The sequence below is a fragment of the Anarhichas minor genome, unplaced genomic scaffold (genome assembly GCF_050575085.1).
Source record: "Anarhichas minor isolate MPS153535 unplaced genomic scaffold, ASM5057508v1 ptg000087l, whole genome shotgun sequence".
Lineage (NCBI taxonomy): Eukaryota > Metazoa > Chordata > Actinopteri > Perciformes > Anarhichadidae > Anarhichas > Anarhichas minor.
The window spans coordinates 4,409,518-4,425,284 of NW_027466533.1; the positions used below are offsets into that span (position 1 = coordinate 4,409,518).

The 15,767-nt window shown below is 45.7% G+C and overlaps 1 protein-coding gene across 1 annotated transcript; it reads right to left on the bottom strand.

The window, feature by feature from the left end:
- Positions 1–6,206: 6,206 nt before the first annotated feature.
- On the bottom strand, positions 6,207–12,754 carry LOC142938612 (inhibin beta B chain-like). The gene is made up of 3 exons (XM_076081907.1): positions 12,370–12,754; positions 6,854–7,033; positions 6,207–6,805 (listed from the first exon to the last, which is right to left on the bottom strand). Exons 1-3 carry the CDS (start codon positions 12,752–12,754, stop codon positions 6,207–6,209), a joined length of 1,164 nt encoding a protein of 387 aa, XP_075938022.1.
- Positions 12,755–15,767: the final 3,013 nt, after the last annotated feature.

The following is a 15,767-nucleotide window of genomic DNA, read 5'->3' on the forward strand; positions in this document are numbered from 1 at the left end:
GAATGATGGATGGATGGATGGACGAATGGATAGAAGGATGAATGATGGATGGATGGATGGACGAATGGATAGAAGGATGAATGATGGATGGATGGATGGACAAATGGATAGAAGGATGAATGATGGATGGATGGATGGATGGATAGATGGATGAATGATGGATGGACGAATGAATAGAAGGATGAATGATGGATGGATGGATGGATAGATGGATGAATGATGGATGGATGGACAAATGAATAGAAGGATGAATGATGGATGGATGGATGGACGAATGGATAGAAGGATGAATGATGGATGGATGGATGGACGAATGGATAGAAGGATGAATGATGGATGGATGGATGGACGAATGGATAGATTGATGGATGGATGGATGGACGAATGGATAGATTGATGGATGGATGGATGGACGAATGGATAGAAGGATGAATGATGGATGGATGGACGAATGGATAGAAGGATGAATGATGGATGGATGGATGGACGAATGGATAGAAGGATGAATGATGGATGGATGGATGGACGAATGGATAGATTGATGGATGGATGGATGGACGAATGGATAGAAGGATGAATGATGGATGGATGGATGGATGGACGAATGGATAGATGGATGAATGATGGATGGATGGATGGATGAATGGATAGATGGATGAATGATGGATGGATGGATGGACGAATGGATAGATTGATGGATGATGGATGGATGGATGGACGAATGGATAGATGGATGAATGATGGATGGATGGATGGACGAATGGATAGATGGATGAATGATGGATGGATGGATGGACGAATGGATAGATGGATGAATGATGGATGGATGGATGGATGAATGGATAGATTGATGGATGGATGGATGGACGAATGGATAGAAGGATGAATGATGGATGGATGGATGGACGAATGGATAGAAGGATGAATGATGGATGGATGGACGAATGAATAGAAGGATGAATGATGGATGGATGGATGGACGAATGGATAGAAGGATGGATGATGGATGGATGGATGGACGAATGGATAGATTGATGAATGGATAGAAGGATGAATGATGGATGGATGGATGGACGAATGGATAGAAGGATGAATGATGGATGGATGGATGGACGAATGGATAGATTGATTGATGGATGGATGGATGGATGGATGGATGGACGAATGGATAGAAGGATGAATGATGGATGGATGGATGTACGAATGGATAGATTGATGGATGGATGGACGAATGGATAGAAGGATGAATGATGAATGGATGGATGGACAAATGGATAGATGGATGAATGATGGATGGATGGACGAATGAATAGAAGGATGGATGGATGGATGGATGGATGAATGGATGGACAGACGGATGGTGTTTTGATTGCCGTAAAACTGTGTCCAATAAGTAAATTCTGTGTGGAGAAAAGAACAAACTGATGGTGAGCTTGCACCCTGAATCTCCAACCATGACAACACCTTCAATGTTGCCTTCCATTTCCAGCATTACATTGCTCCACTCACTGAGTGGAGGGGATCCTAATTCCAGCTCCAGCCACCGTAGACAACACAAATGAGGGCTTTGTGGCCCCTGAGTGTGCCTTCAGTACTTTGGGGGCCAGGAGGTCAGGGTGGTGGAAAGGTGGGGTGAGGAGGTGGGAAGGTTTAGGGGCCGATGGGGAGACATAGTTTGGGGGGGACTGAGTTTAGTGACAAGGCTTCAGTTGTTTTGCCAAAAACTAGGAGGAACAACCATGACATTATGACATTGTGGACTAACAAAAATACACACGCACACACACCATGCACTGTGGCATGTTGACCCCATCACCTCCTCAGCTACAACATTCAGGAGACAGAAAATAGAATTACTGATCTGGGAACAGCATTAAGAGGCAGTGTTAATGGAATGTTCTCAGTGCTGGAGTCAGTCCAGTCTGGTGTCAATCAACTTGAATGTGTCTGTCAACTGCCAGTAATAATGATTTGTAAAGCATGTCCACTGTTTCCCTACTGACCAGGATTACTATATGCAAAGTCAATAATAAAGCCACTGGTACACCACTATCATGGTACTGATTACAGACGTTGTGTAGCTGATGAAATCCAACATTTGTTTTTCTGATCTTCCTGTCTTTTTAAATGAAAAAAAAGAGAGAGAAATGTAGCAACACTGAACGCAGCAATTAAAAATGATTGGATTAATGAAGTTTATTTGGTCATTAGTGTTCAAAAAAATGCTTTCAAGTTGCAAAGCCTTCTTTCCTCCATTAATCCGCCGTGAGAGAGAGCTTGCAGGGACCTCAGTCCACGTTGCTCCAAAGGTCAAAATGTCACTTTGGGTTGGAGGGAGAAGTAAACAAGGGTGGAATAAGCCTCCTGTCTTAGGGGGCCCACACCATAAATCCTTAGAATAAGAGTGCCTCTACATGCTCTCTGGAAACTGAAACAAAGGGTCAGGCTTTAATCGGCAGTAATATAAATCCTGTTGTGTTAGCTCAGTGAATATAGCAAAGGGACAAAAACAACAAATATTTAATGGAGTTGGATACAGTAAAGAAAATGGAAAATATATCTTTCGACTTCCTTTAGTGAAGGATACGTGAGGGAGGAATCATCATCAACGCGTGCAGTGCAGTTCTCCAGACCTGTCATTCCCAAACACTGGGTCGGGGCCTACGGGTGGGTCGAGGGAGATTTTATTAGGGTCGCCAAATATATTAGCAGAATTTCTTCTGTAGTTTTTTATTTAACATTTACACCTGCAGTACATGTTTGAGCCACATAAGAGGCCTGAATGTTCGTATCGTAATGATACTTGTAGCCTACTTATAACACTGAAACATTCTGTTTGTTAACTGATGAGAGGAAATGAAAACAATGAGATCCTGTTAACTCTGCCTAAACACATCTAGTTTGTCTCATTTTCTAAGTATTTAACATGTGTATATTTTTTCTCATAAAGTTGTGATTTACCAAACATATATCTCTTCTAAATGGCTGGTTTACCTACAAGATTATATAAGGAGATGTGGAAATGGTGGTAAAAATGAAAAGGGACATTCTTTTATGTACAAATTCGCTCGTCTCACAATTTCTAGACAAGCTCTATTGTGGATCGGTTTATCATTTATAAAAAAGTGGTTCTCCAGAACAAAAGAAAAATTGGGGAAAACACTGCTCAAACACAAGCGAGGTGAAGCAGAGGAATGCCTGGTCCCAGGCGATGAATAGTCATAAATTCATTAGGGAACGCGGAGGGAGCTGATGTGGAAGAATGAATGCTGTTGCGGTGATAAACCAGTTGACCCCGTCAACCTGGCAGCTGTCACGACCTCCACCTGTGGCGGTATTAGATGAGGGAGGGCAGAGGGGCAGTATTTGTTTAAGCTGATAATGGGGTTGTGGAGGTGTGTGTGTGTTTTGTGTGTGTGTATGCGCTTACATGTTAGTGCTTAGTGTCCTGTTTATGTGCGAGTGTGACTTTGGGAAAGAGCACACACGAGAGAGCACGTATACAAGTCCGCACGACATCACGCCAAGCGATGGATCCGTACCAACGCTCCAGTGATATTGATAAAACAAATGGAGATGGATGCGAGTGTGTGGCTCTGCAGCATGCTTAACGGCCTGCAGCGTCATTAACATTCCAGCGGTGGAGATTTTGGCGTGCATTAGGAAGCATGACAAGACAGCTACACATCTCTCTCCCTGCTCCCAGCACAGACTCCAATTTGTCTGGGAGAGGTGCAGGCTCCACCGAGGGGGTTAAAAAACAAACCTCAGTCGCTTTGACAGATCATTTATCTTCTTGTCAATCACATGCACCGCAATATTGATTTTTTCTGTTTTGTTGTCTTAGACAGACTTGCTGCTGCTGCTGACTCGTCCATCCAGGTACGGGTACAGCTATTGACACTGATCCCCTCCCTTACATGCTATTTCCCCCCGCGGGCAAACACAACTCATTGCGCTCCGTGGCACGTCCTAATAGATGCGTTTAGAGCGATTACCTGGCTGATTTTAGACAGAGACACGTGATGTGTTTTTTGATGGAGCCTCGTAGAGTTGGAGGCGTTGATAGGTGTTGGCACAGGCAGACACTGGGTTGGGCATGCCTCGTGCTGTTGTACAAAGTGTTGACACCCAGCTCCTGTCAATGTGGCAACTGTAAACCTACCTTGAGAAACAGAAACATCGTGTTGTGTTGCAGAGGGTGGGGTGGGGGGGCGCTGTGACGTAACAGACTGCTCGGCTGCAGAAAAGCGTGGCACAGGAATGCCGCAAGTTGCCCAATACGCACACATGTGCACAGATACCGATGCACAATTATATCTGGAGCCAAGAAGAAATCAAGCAGGTATGTGAATGTATGCTGGCAACCGCTATGGATGCCATCGAAGCTGTTAATCACACTTAGTAATTACTGTTGCAGCTCATGAGAGACACTCAGTCCCGACAGAGATGTTTCAACCGGTATGGACTGAGCCTCACCTTTTTGTTTATTGAGGTATCAACCCACCTTCCATCAGATCAAAACAAACATACAGACTTCGGCCCAACCCAGGAGGAAAAAAAGTCTTGAATTTAAAGTTACAAAATATTTAAGAAAACATTTTTTATTTGACATAAACTGTACAGATGACATTTATTTGACTAAATGAATCTTAGACAGGAACTAAAAATAACTTTCTTATTAAATAGAAAACTGAAAAAAAAAATAGAATTAAAGATGAAAAAGTGTTGCTTATTGTACAAAACAGAGATGAAAATAGAGCTAAGGAATGAAATCATTTATCGTACCCTGATACAGTGGTAGGCCTATTGCGAATGATCAAAAACAGTACTGTACACAGTAACTCAATGGCGTTGCCATCTTAGTACAATAGCTAAAAATCTTGGCCTCTTTGGTTCCATTAATTAGGTAAAATACATTTGAAACAAAATTCAATTTACTTCTATAAAAATAACTTTTCAATGGCAGTTTTTGTTTCACTAATCCCGCAACTTTTCAGTGCAAACGTCACAACAATCATTCGCTTTGGAAAGGAAGCGAAAGATTACATTTCAAGTATTGATAAAGAGTGGAGGACAGAAGAGAGAGAGAGAGAGAGAGAGGGAGAGAGAAGAGAGACAGGTGGAAAGAGAATTCAGTCTAATAGAGCGTGTTGAGTATGGGTATAGGTTACTATACATTGCATAGCTCATGTGGCACTTATTTAGCAATAGGACAGGACACTCAGTACCCCTTGGAAGGCATTTCTTTATACAAGTGCTATTCAGGGTGTGCATTTCAGTTTCTGCAAGTGCTGCACTGCACCGTGGCGACCCACTGGGCCAAAACTAGAGTCTCCGCGTCCAGCAGGCCCACGTCTACTGAGCCTTAGGGGGCAGGAGGAAGCAGTTCTCTCTTTTGTCGTTTGCACAAGTGAAGTGCACTTATGAGATTGATCTTCACCTGGTTGTCATGGTAGCAGGGCCTGCGTCTGTCTTGACAGGCAGGCAGTTGAGGTTGAGGCCAGTAGTCAACAGCAAGAAGGACTACAGCAACTCTGTGGAGGACTTTCTGTGGAGGGTATAATCTGGCAAGGCATTAAGCGCTGCCAGTCTAATTCCACCAGAGGGGACAGTCAGACTGTGTCTGTTGGCATAGTAGGGAAGTGCTGGTGTTCTAAATTGTATAAGCTGATGAATTGTCAGTGCTTTCTAAAAAAACAAAAGTCTGTGATGTGTTCAAAGTACTTAAGAGGGTTGGCGGAGCGGGGTCGGGAGCGTTGGGGTGAATCCAATGATGTCATCGGCCAATCCTGTCACTTTCCTTAAGCGCTTGTTATCTTCATTCAAGAGGAGATGATGAGCCATTATTTTTTGACTAGAAATGGCAAACTAGAGCAAAGTATCATTTGGTGATAATCGTTCCCTTCTCGTCCCATCACTGACCAGTTGTCACCTGACGGACTCAACTCGGGCAGCAAGCTTGTCACTCAGTCTGATAAATACACACACTCGCACGAACACGTGCAAACACACGCACGTACACAGGGACACGGGAATTGGTACTTGCATTTGCTAGACGTACCAGATGCACCAGTGTGCGTGCTGCTTGCATACACAGTAGGTATAGATATATTGTATATGTGTACCGTACAACAACGTCCTGTTTGTACAAAAGGCCTTTCTGACTGCTCCAAGTTCAGAGATGACGAAGGGTCGCGGTGAACTCAGGCACAGCCGCACTCCTCCACGATCATGTTGGGCACGTCCCTCTTTACGATGTTGTATTCATCGTCAAAGTAGAGCATGGACATAGTACTGAGCTTGGTGGGGATGCAGCAGGAGTTGACCGAGCCAGGGCTCATCCCTCTCATGCGGTACTGGTTCACCACTGCAGTGTGGAAGGATGAAGCCGAGCCCGGCACACCCGCCATGTAGGCCGGACAGCTGCCCTCGCAGTAGTTGCCGTAGTAACCAGCCGGCGCAATGATCCAGTCGTTCCAGCCGATGAGGCGGAAGTCAATGTAAAACTGCTGCCGACAGCAAAGGCCCCCGCTGGTGCCATCGCACTCAAGACCCCGCTTGCGAATGCGGTGCTTTCCGTCCACCTGTCGCACGCGCACCACCAGGAAGGGCCGGTGGGACGGCTCGCCGGGGTCCACCAGCACTGGAACTACGCCGGCTGCCTCGCAGCCCTCGCAGTGGACCTCCAGGTCCTGGCGCCGGCTGCCTTTCACAAACACAGCCCGCACCGCCTCCGAGAGGGGGAAAGTATGCCAGCCGCTGCGTTTCAGATCCACCCGCTTCTCCACCAAAGCCCAGCGGCCTTTTCCACCTCCTCCACCACCGCCTCCTGGGCCTCCCTCCGCACCACCAGCTGCCCCAGCCTCCTGGTAATGGATCTTGACTGTCACCTTCCTCCGAAGGCCCTTCTCAGGACCGGCTGGCAGGACACGGAAGTAGAGCCAGAGGTTAGCCTGGGACACGTACAGGTTCTGGTTGCCCTCGTTGGAGACGGGGAAGAACAGACCAGTTTTGGAGGATGTGTGATCGTCTGTTGGAGACAGTAAAAACAGGAATGCTTTATTCTCCCTGCCACACAGTATTAACAATTGAATGTAGAAGTAGAAAAGCATGACACATTGGTTGATCACTTGAATAGATGTTTCAAAATGTTTTTTATAATAGAGATTAAAATAATGCTACATTACAATCACTTCATTGACAAAAAATTATTCTTCATTCAGTTATAACATGACCTTAGAATGGTCACATGATCACAGGCGTTCTTTTGGCGGGCGAGGATGATCTCTGGCATCAAATTACCGAAATTCTATACTGAGGTCACATGATGACAACTGAGCCATGAAATGTGACTAAAAGCGAGGGGAAAGTTCCAGGAAGTGGACAATTCGCTTCTCTTTGTTTTTGTCAAATACATTTATGTTCTTTCAAGGGAAAGGGCTAACTGTTTATCCACACATACTGTATAAACACATACACACACATGTGCCCACGTAGAAAGCAGAAAGCCCTCCTGAACAGGGCACAGCTCCATCTTTTAAGGGCTGTTCTCCCCTTGTTTTCTCTGTTCACCCTCAATCACTGTGTCAGGTGACCTCTGTGGCAGCCACTGATAGGCCAGCTGTGACCATGCCAGTTCTGGGATCAGGCCCAGTTGGCCTCAGGTCCAGCTTTGTAAGTGACAGGGCCAAAAAGAGAGAGAGTGAGAGAGGGGGGGGGGGGGGGGGGAGAGAGAGAGAGAGAGAGAGAGAGAAGGGACCGGGAGAAGAACAGAGACGAGGAAGACGAAGGAAAGGAGGAAGGATGCAAGTGGGAAGAGGTGGGAGGGTGGCAAACACGGCCAAGAACCCCGGGGGGTTCATTGAGTTTGCTGTTAGTGCCCCCCCCCCCCCCCCCCCCACACACACACACACACACCCCTCGAACCCCACCCCGACCCCCTCCTTCCAGTGCGAGCACCCTGAGAGTGACAGCACAAAGCCTGCTGTGAGGCACTGGGAGACAGCCGCGCTGCAGCCCGCCATTGAAACGCGTGGCTTTCCAGGGTAAAAGCATGATGAGGCAAAAATAAAAGCCATTTACATGACACTGGCCACTTTCTACAGCAGCACAATGAAGAGATCCAGGGAGTCTGAAGGTGGCGATGGCTCTCCCTGGCACTGCTTTTTTTCCTCTCTCTTTTTTTTTTCTTTCTCTAAGCCTAATGATGTCTTCCAAATTACCACTGAGGTAACTTGAAAGGTTTCTATTTCAGGAGATTTGGTACAATGTGCTCCAGCAGAGCAGTGCCTTTGAAAGCAGCTAAATGACTTTGTTTGCCGACTGATTAGTGTGTGTTAGTGTCAACAGGTGGCCACCAAAGACGCCCCCCGCCTCTTTAAGGCGCCTCACGCCTCTTCCTCCTGTAAACCACGGCTTTACATTCACACAGGGACCTGTTCAGACCAGCTCCCCACTCTGTAGCATGTCAGCTGGGAGCTCAAGCACACACACACACACACACACACACACACACACACATTTAACCATTCAAACACACACACACACAACCCCCTGGTAAGCAATACATCAACCATCAGCCTTCTCAATACCAAAGCCTGTGGGTAAAGAATCAAGTGCACAGTGTGAACATATTGTAATCCACCTGAAGTGAGCGATATAGAAGAATCAGCTGCTGCAGTAGAGGCTCCTCAGGGCTACAAGTAACTAACCTCACCTCATTTAGCACGGTGCGATCTTACTTGCCTCGACAGCTCCGAGTTTAGCCAAAAGGGGGGAGTCGTTCAGTGACGAGAGCGTAGTGACAGCATGACAAACAGACAGCAATAAAACTGTCTTCCAGTCGACTTGATGCAGTTTGTTTAAAAAGTGATCGGTGCCCTTTCCAGATATCCACATTAGCCTTCAGGCTAGGATCCCCAAATCACGTGCAGAGCTTAACTTAGGGTTGACAGGTTTGATATTTTCTAATGTGTCAGTGACACGAGGGATGCTCTTATAGTTGTTAACATTTAATGTCATTCTCGACCAATCTGCCATATGTTTATCCTGATTAATCTGTTGAATAAATGTCATAATATAGTGTCAAATACCCATCACAATGTCCTAAAAGCAAGGATCATCAAATTGCTTTTCTGTCTGACCAATACACCATAACTATCACATCAGACAAAGAAAAGCAGGTCATTTTCAGTTCCATGGTATTTGGGTTTTTTACTGGAGCATGTAACGCTTTAACGTTGAAGAACACTCTTTCTGAATATACCTGTATTCATCCTCCCTCTGAAATGCTCGGTTTTAGCGCACGTCTCTTTAAGCCCCCCCCCCCCCCCACCTGCCGAAAAGGCCCAGCCTGCTCCGTGTTTCCTGGTCTTCCACATCTGTGACGGAACGATTCGACGACCAATCCTGTGGGTTTGTTTCACCCTGTTCCTTTCCATCTAAACAAAAGCCAGTTCCCAGTGCTACAACATAACTACGGCAATGTAGCTGCCCCTGCTTGGCCGTTTTGTTTCTTTTGTCACTCGTAGACTGAACACAGCATTAGGCACACTGGCAATAAGTGTACAAAAGAGTTTTCTGGAAATGTTGAAGTGCCTTCTCATCTACATGCCAAATGACCTCCTTCCCAGCCGTTGCAAGGTCTGTTATTTACAGTAGTTTGATTGATTGATTTCCCCCCACCCTACTCTGCCTATGATTGGGTAGTATTATAGATCCAATGGAGAATTATATTTTGATATGGTGTCATAATTAAAGTTAATGTTATCCTCAGTGTTCTGAGCATATACCGTAATACCGCATGGCTTATTTCCACTGAGGTCCTTTGAAGGAATGAATTATTCTTGTCATCCAGTGTTGCAAACAAATCTGGAGCTGGCCCCGACACGTCTCGCCTGACCCCCGCAGAAGTGACTAGTAAAAATCAGCACGCAGGACACCTGGGTGGGCTCGTGAGCTGCTTCAGCCTGTCCCCACCTGCGCCACCAAGTCAGGGAAGAGACTGAGGAGGCAGGCAGGCCGCCCCAGAGCTCATTGCTCAAAGCTGCTGTCGACAAGACCACACGCCGTGGAAGGACAAGGGCGCGGCACAGAGCATTGGTGGGTCTGACATGAGAGGCCGTCCCTCAGGCCCGAGCCTCAGCACTCTAGGAATTCCACATAGGGTGATGAGGTGAGGGAGGGAGATGGAGAGCATGAAGCTTTAAGCTCTTTTGTTGTTGTTGAAGCTTTACTACAGGGGCATTTTTAATATCGTTGCATAAATCATTTAGAGGACCACAAGCTATAGAGAGGCAGCCAGGCCCATTGAGGACTGAAACACACACTTGTGGCTGAATGTGGAAAATGTCTGGAACAGGTCCAGGAGGGCCGTGACTGACAGCTCCTCATGAAAGAGTTGAGTCCTGAAGTAAACCCGCCAACCTGATCCTCAGGAGGAACCAGGCTGGAGTTAATGACCTCCTATAATGAAGTCTTAATTCCGTGTCTTGGACCACTCGTTGCAAGTTCACTGGGTCCGAAGGGCTATAGTGAGCAATCAAGAAGCCCCGATCTAAACTTCTCCTTCGACCCCTCTCTCTCTCTCACCCCCCCCCTCTTTCCCTGCCTGTGAACCCTGCGCTCCGCTCCCGTGGATACGAGACACCAAATCCCTCAGCGAGGACCCACGGGACCATGTCAGGAGAGAAAGGAGATTGGCACCTGCCCGGGGCCGCTTGGCAGACCTCTTTCCTCTGTGCCACCGCGAGTGGAGATAAGATGCTGGCTCCCTGGCCGACAACCATGCAGTCAACCCTGTGCTGGGGGGGGGGGGGGCAGAGCTGACCTTACTGCTCCACACATACATAAACACCTATCCACATCTACTCGCTGCTGCTGGCTAAACATATTTACAACCGCCTTGTCCTAAACTGTGACAACAACAATTCTGGCTCTCTGGAGACCTTGCCTCTGAGCCATGCCCCCCGGCTGGCAGCATCCGATCTGAGGGGGGGTAGGGGGGCGTGAGCCAGCTGGCCAGGAGGCAGACGGGGTCTAGGGAGCAAGGGACCCAAGCCAGCTCCATGGTACAATGCCACACAAAGGCTCAAAGGTGTGAGGAAGAATAGAACTAGAAAGAAAAAAAACAGAAGAAGAAGAAGAAGAACAAGCAAAGGAGGCCAGCAAACCTTTAGAACGACAAAAGCAGTCTTTGCAACACTGCATTATGGGCACACACACACAGACCCTCCTTTACCATCACCAACACCATACCCCCTCCACCCACCAACCCCACAAACTCAAATGTCTCATGCATTATTCTGAGCAGTTTTGTTTGTTTTCCTTGCTCCCCCCCCCCCCCCCCCCCCCCCCCCCTGCTCAACGTTGACATGTTGGGTTCAGCAGGAACACAGAGTGTTCTTCTAATAATTGCCTGGCTTTTGTTCCCTTGTCATGAGGGTGCTCAGATCATTCCCATTGGAAGGCAGGACCTATAGCAGCCCATTCAGGCTAATTGTACCGGCAGGGCCAATGGGAAAACACAGGATGGTGTGTGTGTGTGTGTGTGTGTGTGTGTGTGTGTGTGTGTGTGTGTGTGTGTGTGTGTGTGTGTGTGTGTGTGTGTGTGTGTGTGTGTGTTTAAGATATCCCATGTTGGTGTCTTTAATTGTATGTTTTTTTTTTGTTGAACAAGCAGTTTGTGTCAAAGACGCAGTTCTCACAGCGCTAACTGACAATTATTGGATTCTGTCAAGCGCAGATGATTTTAGGTGTGTGAGTGAGAGAGAGAGAGAGAGAGAGAGAGAGAGAGAGAGAGAGAGAGAGGAGAGAGAGAGAGAGAATTAGTTAGATACACATTCTTAGAGGAAGGGATAAATGGCCAATTGAGGGACTTTGTCCGTATTTAAAAGAGGGCTTTATACATTGGAGTATTGAGTGTGAGCACAGCTTTAGTGATGAAATTGGATTCAGAGGTTCTTTTTATCCCCTAGACAACACATCGGGGTAATTTAAGGACTCTTTCTTTGGTTTCATTTCTTTTTTTTGAAATTGCATCGGGCTAGAAACAGGAGGATTTAACAGCAGCCATTGGCTGCAGGCAGGAGTGAATTGCGATGTGATAAGATGAAATGATGAGCGCACCGGATCCAATTAGTTTATGGCTTTTATTTGAAAACTGCCGATGTGTCCATCTCCTCCATCTCTGCTGTTTAGTCATATCAACGAGATAATCTTAACAGAATGAAATTTCATCTGCGGATGAGAGCGATTCTACATTATTAACACCTGCTCCCCTGGGCTCCCTGTTACATGAAGTCAAAAGGTGACTGGGGTTCATCGAGGGGTCGCTTTGGAAGCGTGCAATTAATTATTGATTATTACCTGATTCGGCGAAGCAGATGATCTCAGAGTTCTCGGCTTGCACCTCGTTGTTGTACGCAGCCTGTCCGTCAAAGCTGGGGATCTCCACCCGGCCGTCCTCGCGCACTTTCCCGGCGTGCAGCCTCCTGAGCGCCGTCACCATCGAAGCCTTCGGGATGGGGTGGGTGATGTTGGGTCTGTCCCTCATCTGGAGCCGGTTCAGTATGTGCCTCTTCACCGCCTCCAGAAAGTCTATGTTCACCCGCTCCGACTGATCCGGCGCCCTGCCGCAGGACGCGCACGACTCCTGGGGCGAGCTCTGAGTCTCCTCGCCGGGAACCGAGCTGCAGCGCACGGAGAGAACGCACGCCACTAAACAGGACAAAGCCACACTGTAGATGCTCATTTTTAGAAAACTTAAGATCGCAGTCCAAACACTACGGAAGAGATGGCGAATGTGTCAAACACACACAGACACACACACACTTAAACGATAATTTTAATTTACAAATTTGAAAGTTCCGGAGGGAACATCCACTTCTCCTCCAAAAGTGAGACGCCACAAGATATCCACAGAAGCCAATGAAATCTTTTGTATTCCCAAACACACAAGAAGCGGCTGAAATGGTGAGGCTAATTGCCTCGAGTCATTCTGCATTCAGGTTGTTATCCAGCGATGCGTCTTTTCTCTGCGCTAAATAAAAAGTTCATCTCTCTGATTGACAGGCGCACTCAGAAGTCTGGATCGTTGACGCGCTTCTCTCGCACCACGTTCTCTTCAGACTGAGCGTGATCTACCAAAACAAAGCGCAGCGCCTCGCTTACAAGTCTAAATGATAAACCCCCTCAGTGTCCAAAGGCGCGCAGTCCGCTCGTTCCCATTCAAACAACGCGCAGCAACTCCACTTCTACGGCCGCAGTCCCGCAGAGAATAACAGCGCTCGGCGAGTCCTCTGTCTTTTGTTACGCGCGGCTGTGGATGGCCAGCTCCGTGTGCGTCCTTGCAAGATGCTGCTCACTGAGACCCTTTCTCCCTTTGCAATCACGACAACAGGGGCTCAGCGCACCCAAAGTTTTTATACAGGAGTTGAAACCACGTGGGGATTTCCACCAACTGGACGCCAGGCAAGGGATTATTCGTCTACTACGTCTCCAGAGCCACGACTCTGCTGATGGAGCAAGGTTTTATTATGGTAGCTCGCCGGCCCCGGAGAGGTTGCATAATGTTTCCCCCTTAATTAAAAGACTTTGCGTTATTTGATAGACAGACTGAAACACAATGTGGCCATCCGACTTTGAGATCACAGTCTTGGGAGCACAGGTTCAGTTTGGGTAGTGCAGTCCAGCCTGTGGAGACTGGGATTGAAGTTAGGTCACAGTTTACAGACTGATCTGAACAATCTATTTGTATTGCAATATAAAACGGGATCTAGACAAATATTAAAGCTCTTTGAATCAGCCATGCATCCAGGTTAGGAAACATGTTCAAAATGTTAAGAAAAGTGGTCAAATAAAGTGTATGAATACAATGTTATAAAAATGAATTATAAATGAAAAAAATGTGGATGAAAGAATATATACAAGTTGGAAAATTAGTCTAACGAGTTTATGACCGGTTATTGTGCTGATTAACAAATAAAGAGCGCCATCTACCGATATAAACACCTCATTACACACTGCAAAAATATAGATGGATGGATAGATGGATGGATGGATGGATGGGTAGGTAGGTAGGTAGGTGGATGGATGGTTAGATAGATAGATAGATAGATAGATGGTTAGATGGTTAGATAGATGGATGGATGGATAGATAGTATATTGTGATTCCCATAGTTGTGATGCATTATAATCACTGGTTCAATGTATTCAAATGTGATTTTAAGTTGCTCTGAGTGGTCATTTGGGTGCTTTAGGAAAAGTAAAAAAATCATTAAATCGACACACAAATGTTTTATATTTACTTAACTTGAAGCAAACAAAAACCTCTTAGAATAACTCATAGTCACATTACAATGCATTATAGTAGTGATTATACTGCTTTATAACTGTGATTTTAAAACATTATTTCTGTGATTATAAAGTATTAAAACATTGATTATATTGATTGAAAACAGTGATTATAAAGCATTATTTTAGTGAATATAATGCATCATAACAGTGATTATAACGCATTGTATCAGTGATTACAATGCATTATGGATGCCACAGAAAGTGTTACCCTATAGGCAGAACAGAAAGGTGCAGGCTTGTCCTTGCACATTCAAATATATATTGTATATATATTGTATAATTGATATTATGTAACAAACAGGTAGCAGATAGATACAGGCCATTGTAGTAGTAATAATAATAATAATAGACAACAGTACTTGATGCTACTCACAAATGTAATTCAGGCACAAGTGAAGAGTCTTTGCTTGTAGCTTATTGAATCTACTGCTGCAACTGATAAAACACGATCGTCCCTGACTAAGAGAAGACGTTATAACTTTAACTGATGTCTCTATTTACCTGTAAAATACTGAATGTTTTCTATCTCTTCAGCCTATTAAAGCCATTCTAAAATCACTCTTGTGTTGAACTGCTCACAGCTCATGTCAACACTAATAGCAGTCTGTGATGAGGGGTCACTAAAAGAAACTGAAAGGGGTCACAGAGGTGGGTAATCTCTGCTACAGACCTCATAGTAACAGCCAATCCGATTCATTATATCCATGACTCTTGCATTATAAATAGAATATAGCCTAACACGGGACAGAGAGAACACATGATGTGACTGTGGTACACGATGTTCATATGATGTATGTAGGACCTTATCATGTGTTGATTCATTTACTTTCCAAGGTCCCAGTAGGAGGACGTGTGTTAGTTTTCAGGAGCAGGTCTGTGTGGAGAGTGGGAGCAGTGATGTAGGTCAATAGGCCAAACCAAATGAGGCGCAGCAGCAGTGATGGATTAGAGCCGCCTGATTAGTTTACTTTGCTACAGGTAGACTCACATGTACTCCGATGAGGTTTACATTAATGTCATCAGATAGAAACAAAAACAACCTTTAGATGTGTTCCAGTGGGCTTTACACTTTATTTAGACATGACTTATTCCTAACTTATTGTTATTTTTCCTCTGCACATATGTAAGGGGACTTCATCCCCCTTAACAAGCACAGGTCTGGCAACCTTTGCAGCCAAGAAGTGTTTAGATCCACAGACGTTTATTTCAAATTCAAAGTTTTCCAAAGATCCCAAACATGTTGTTCTGAATATGCGGGAAACGTGTCTGAAATGACATTCAGAGAAATACTCATATTCAGAGAAATACTCTGAAATGACATTCAGAGTATTTCCATCTGGTGAAACGATGCAGCCAGAAATAAGTCTTGTGTTCGGAGCCAATCCCAGCTGACATTGGGCGAAGGCAGG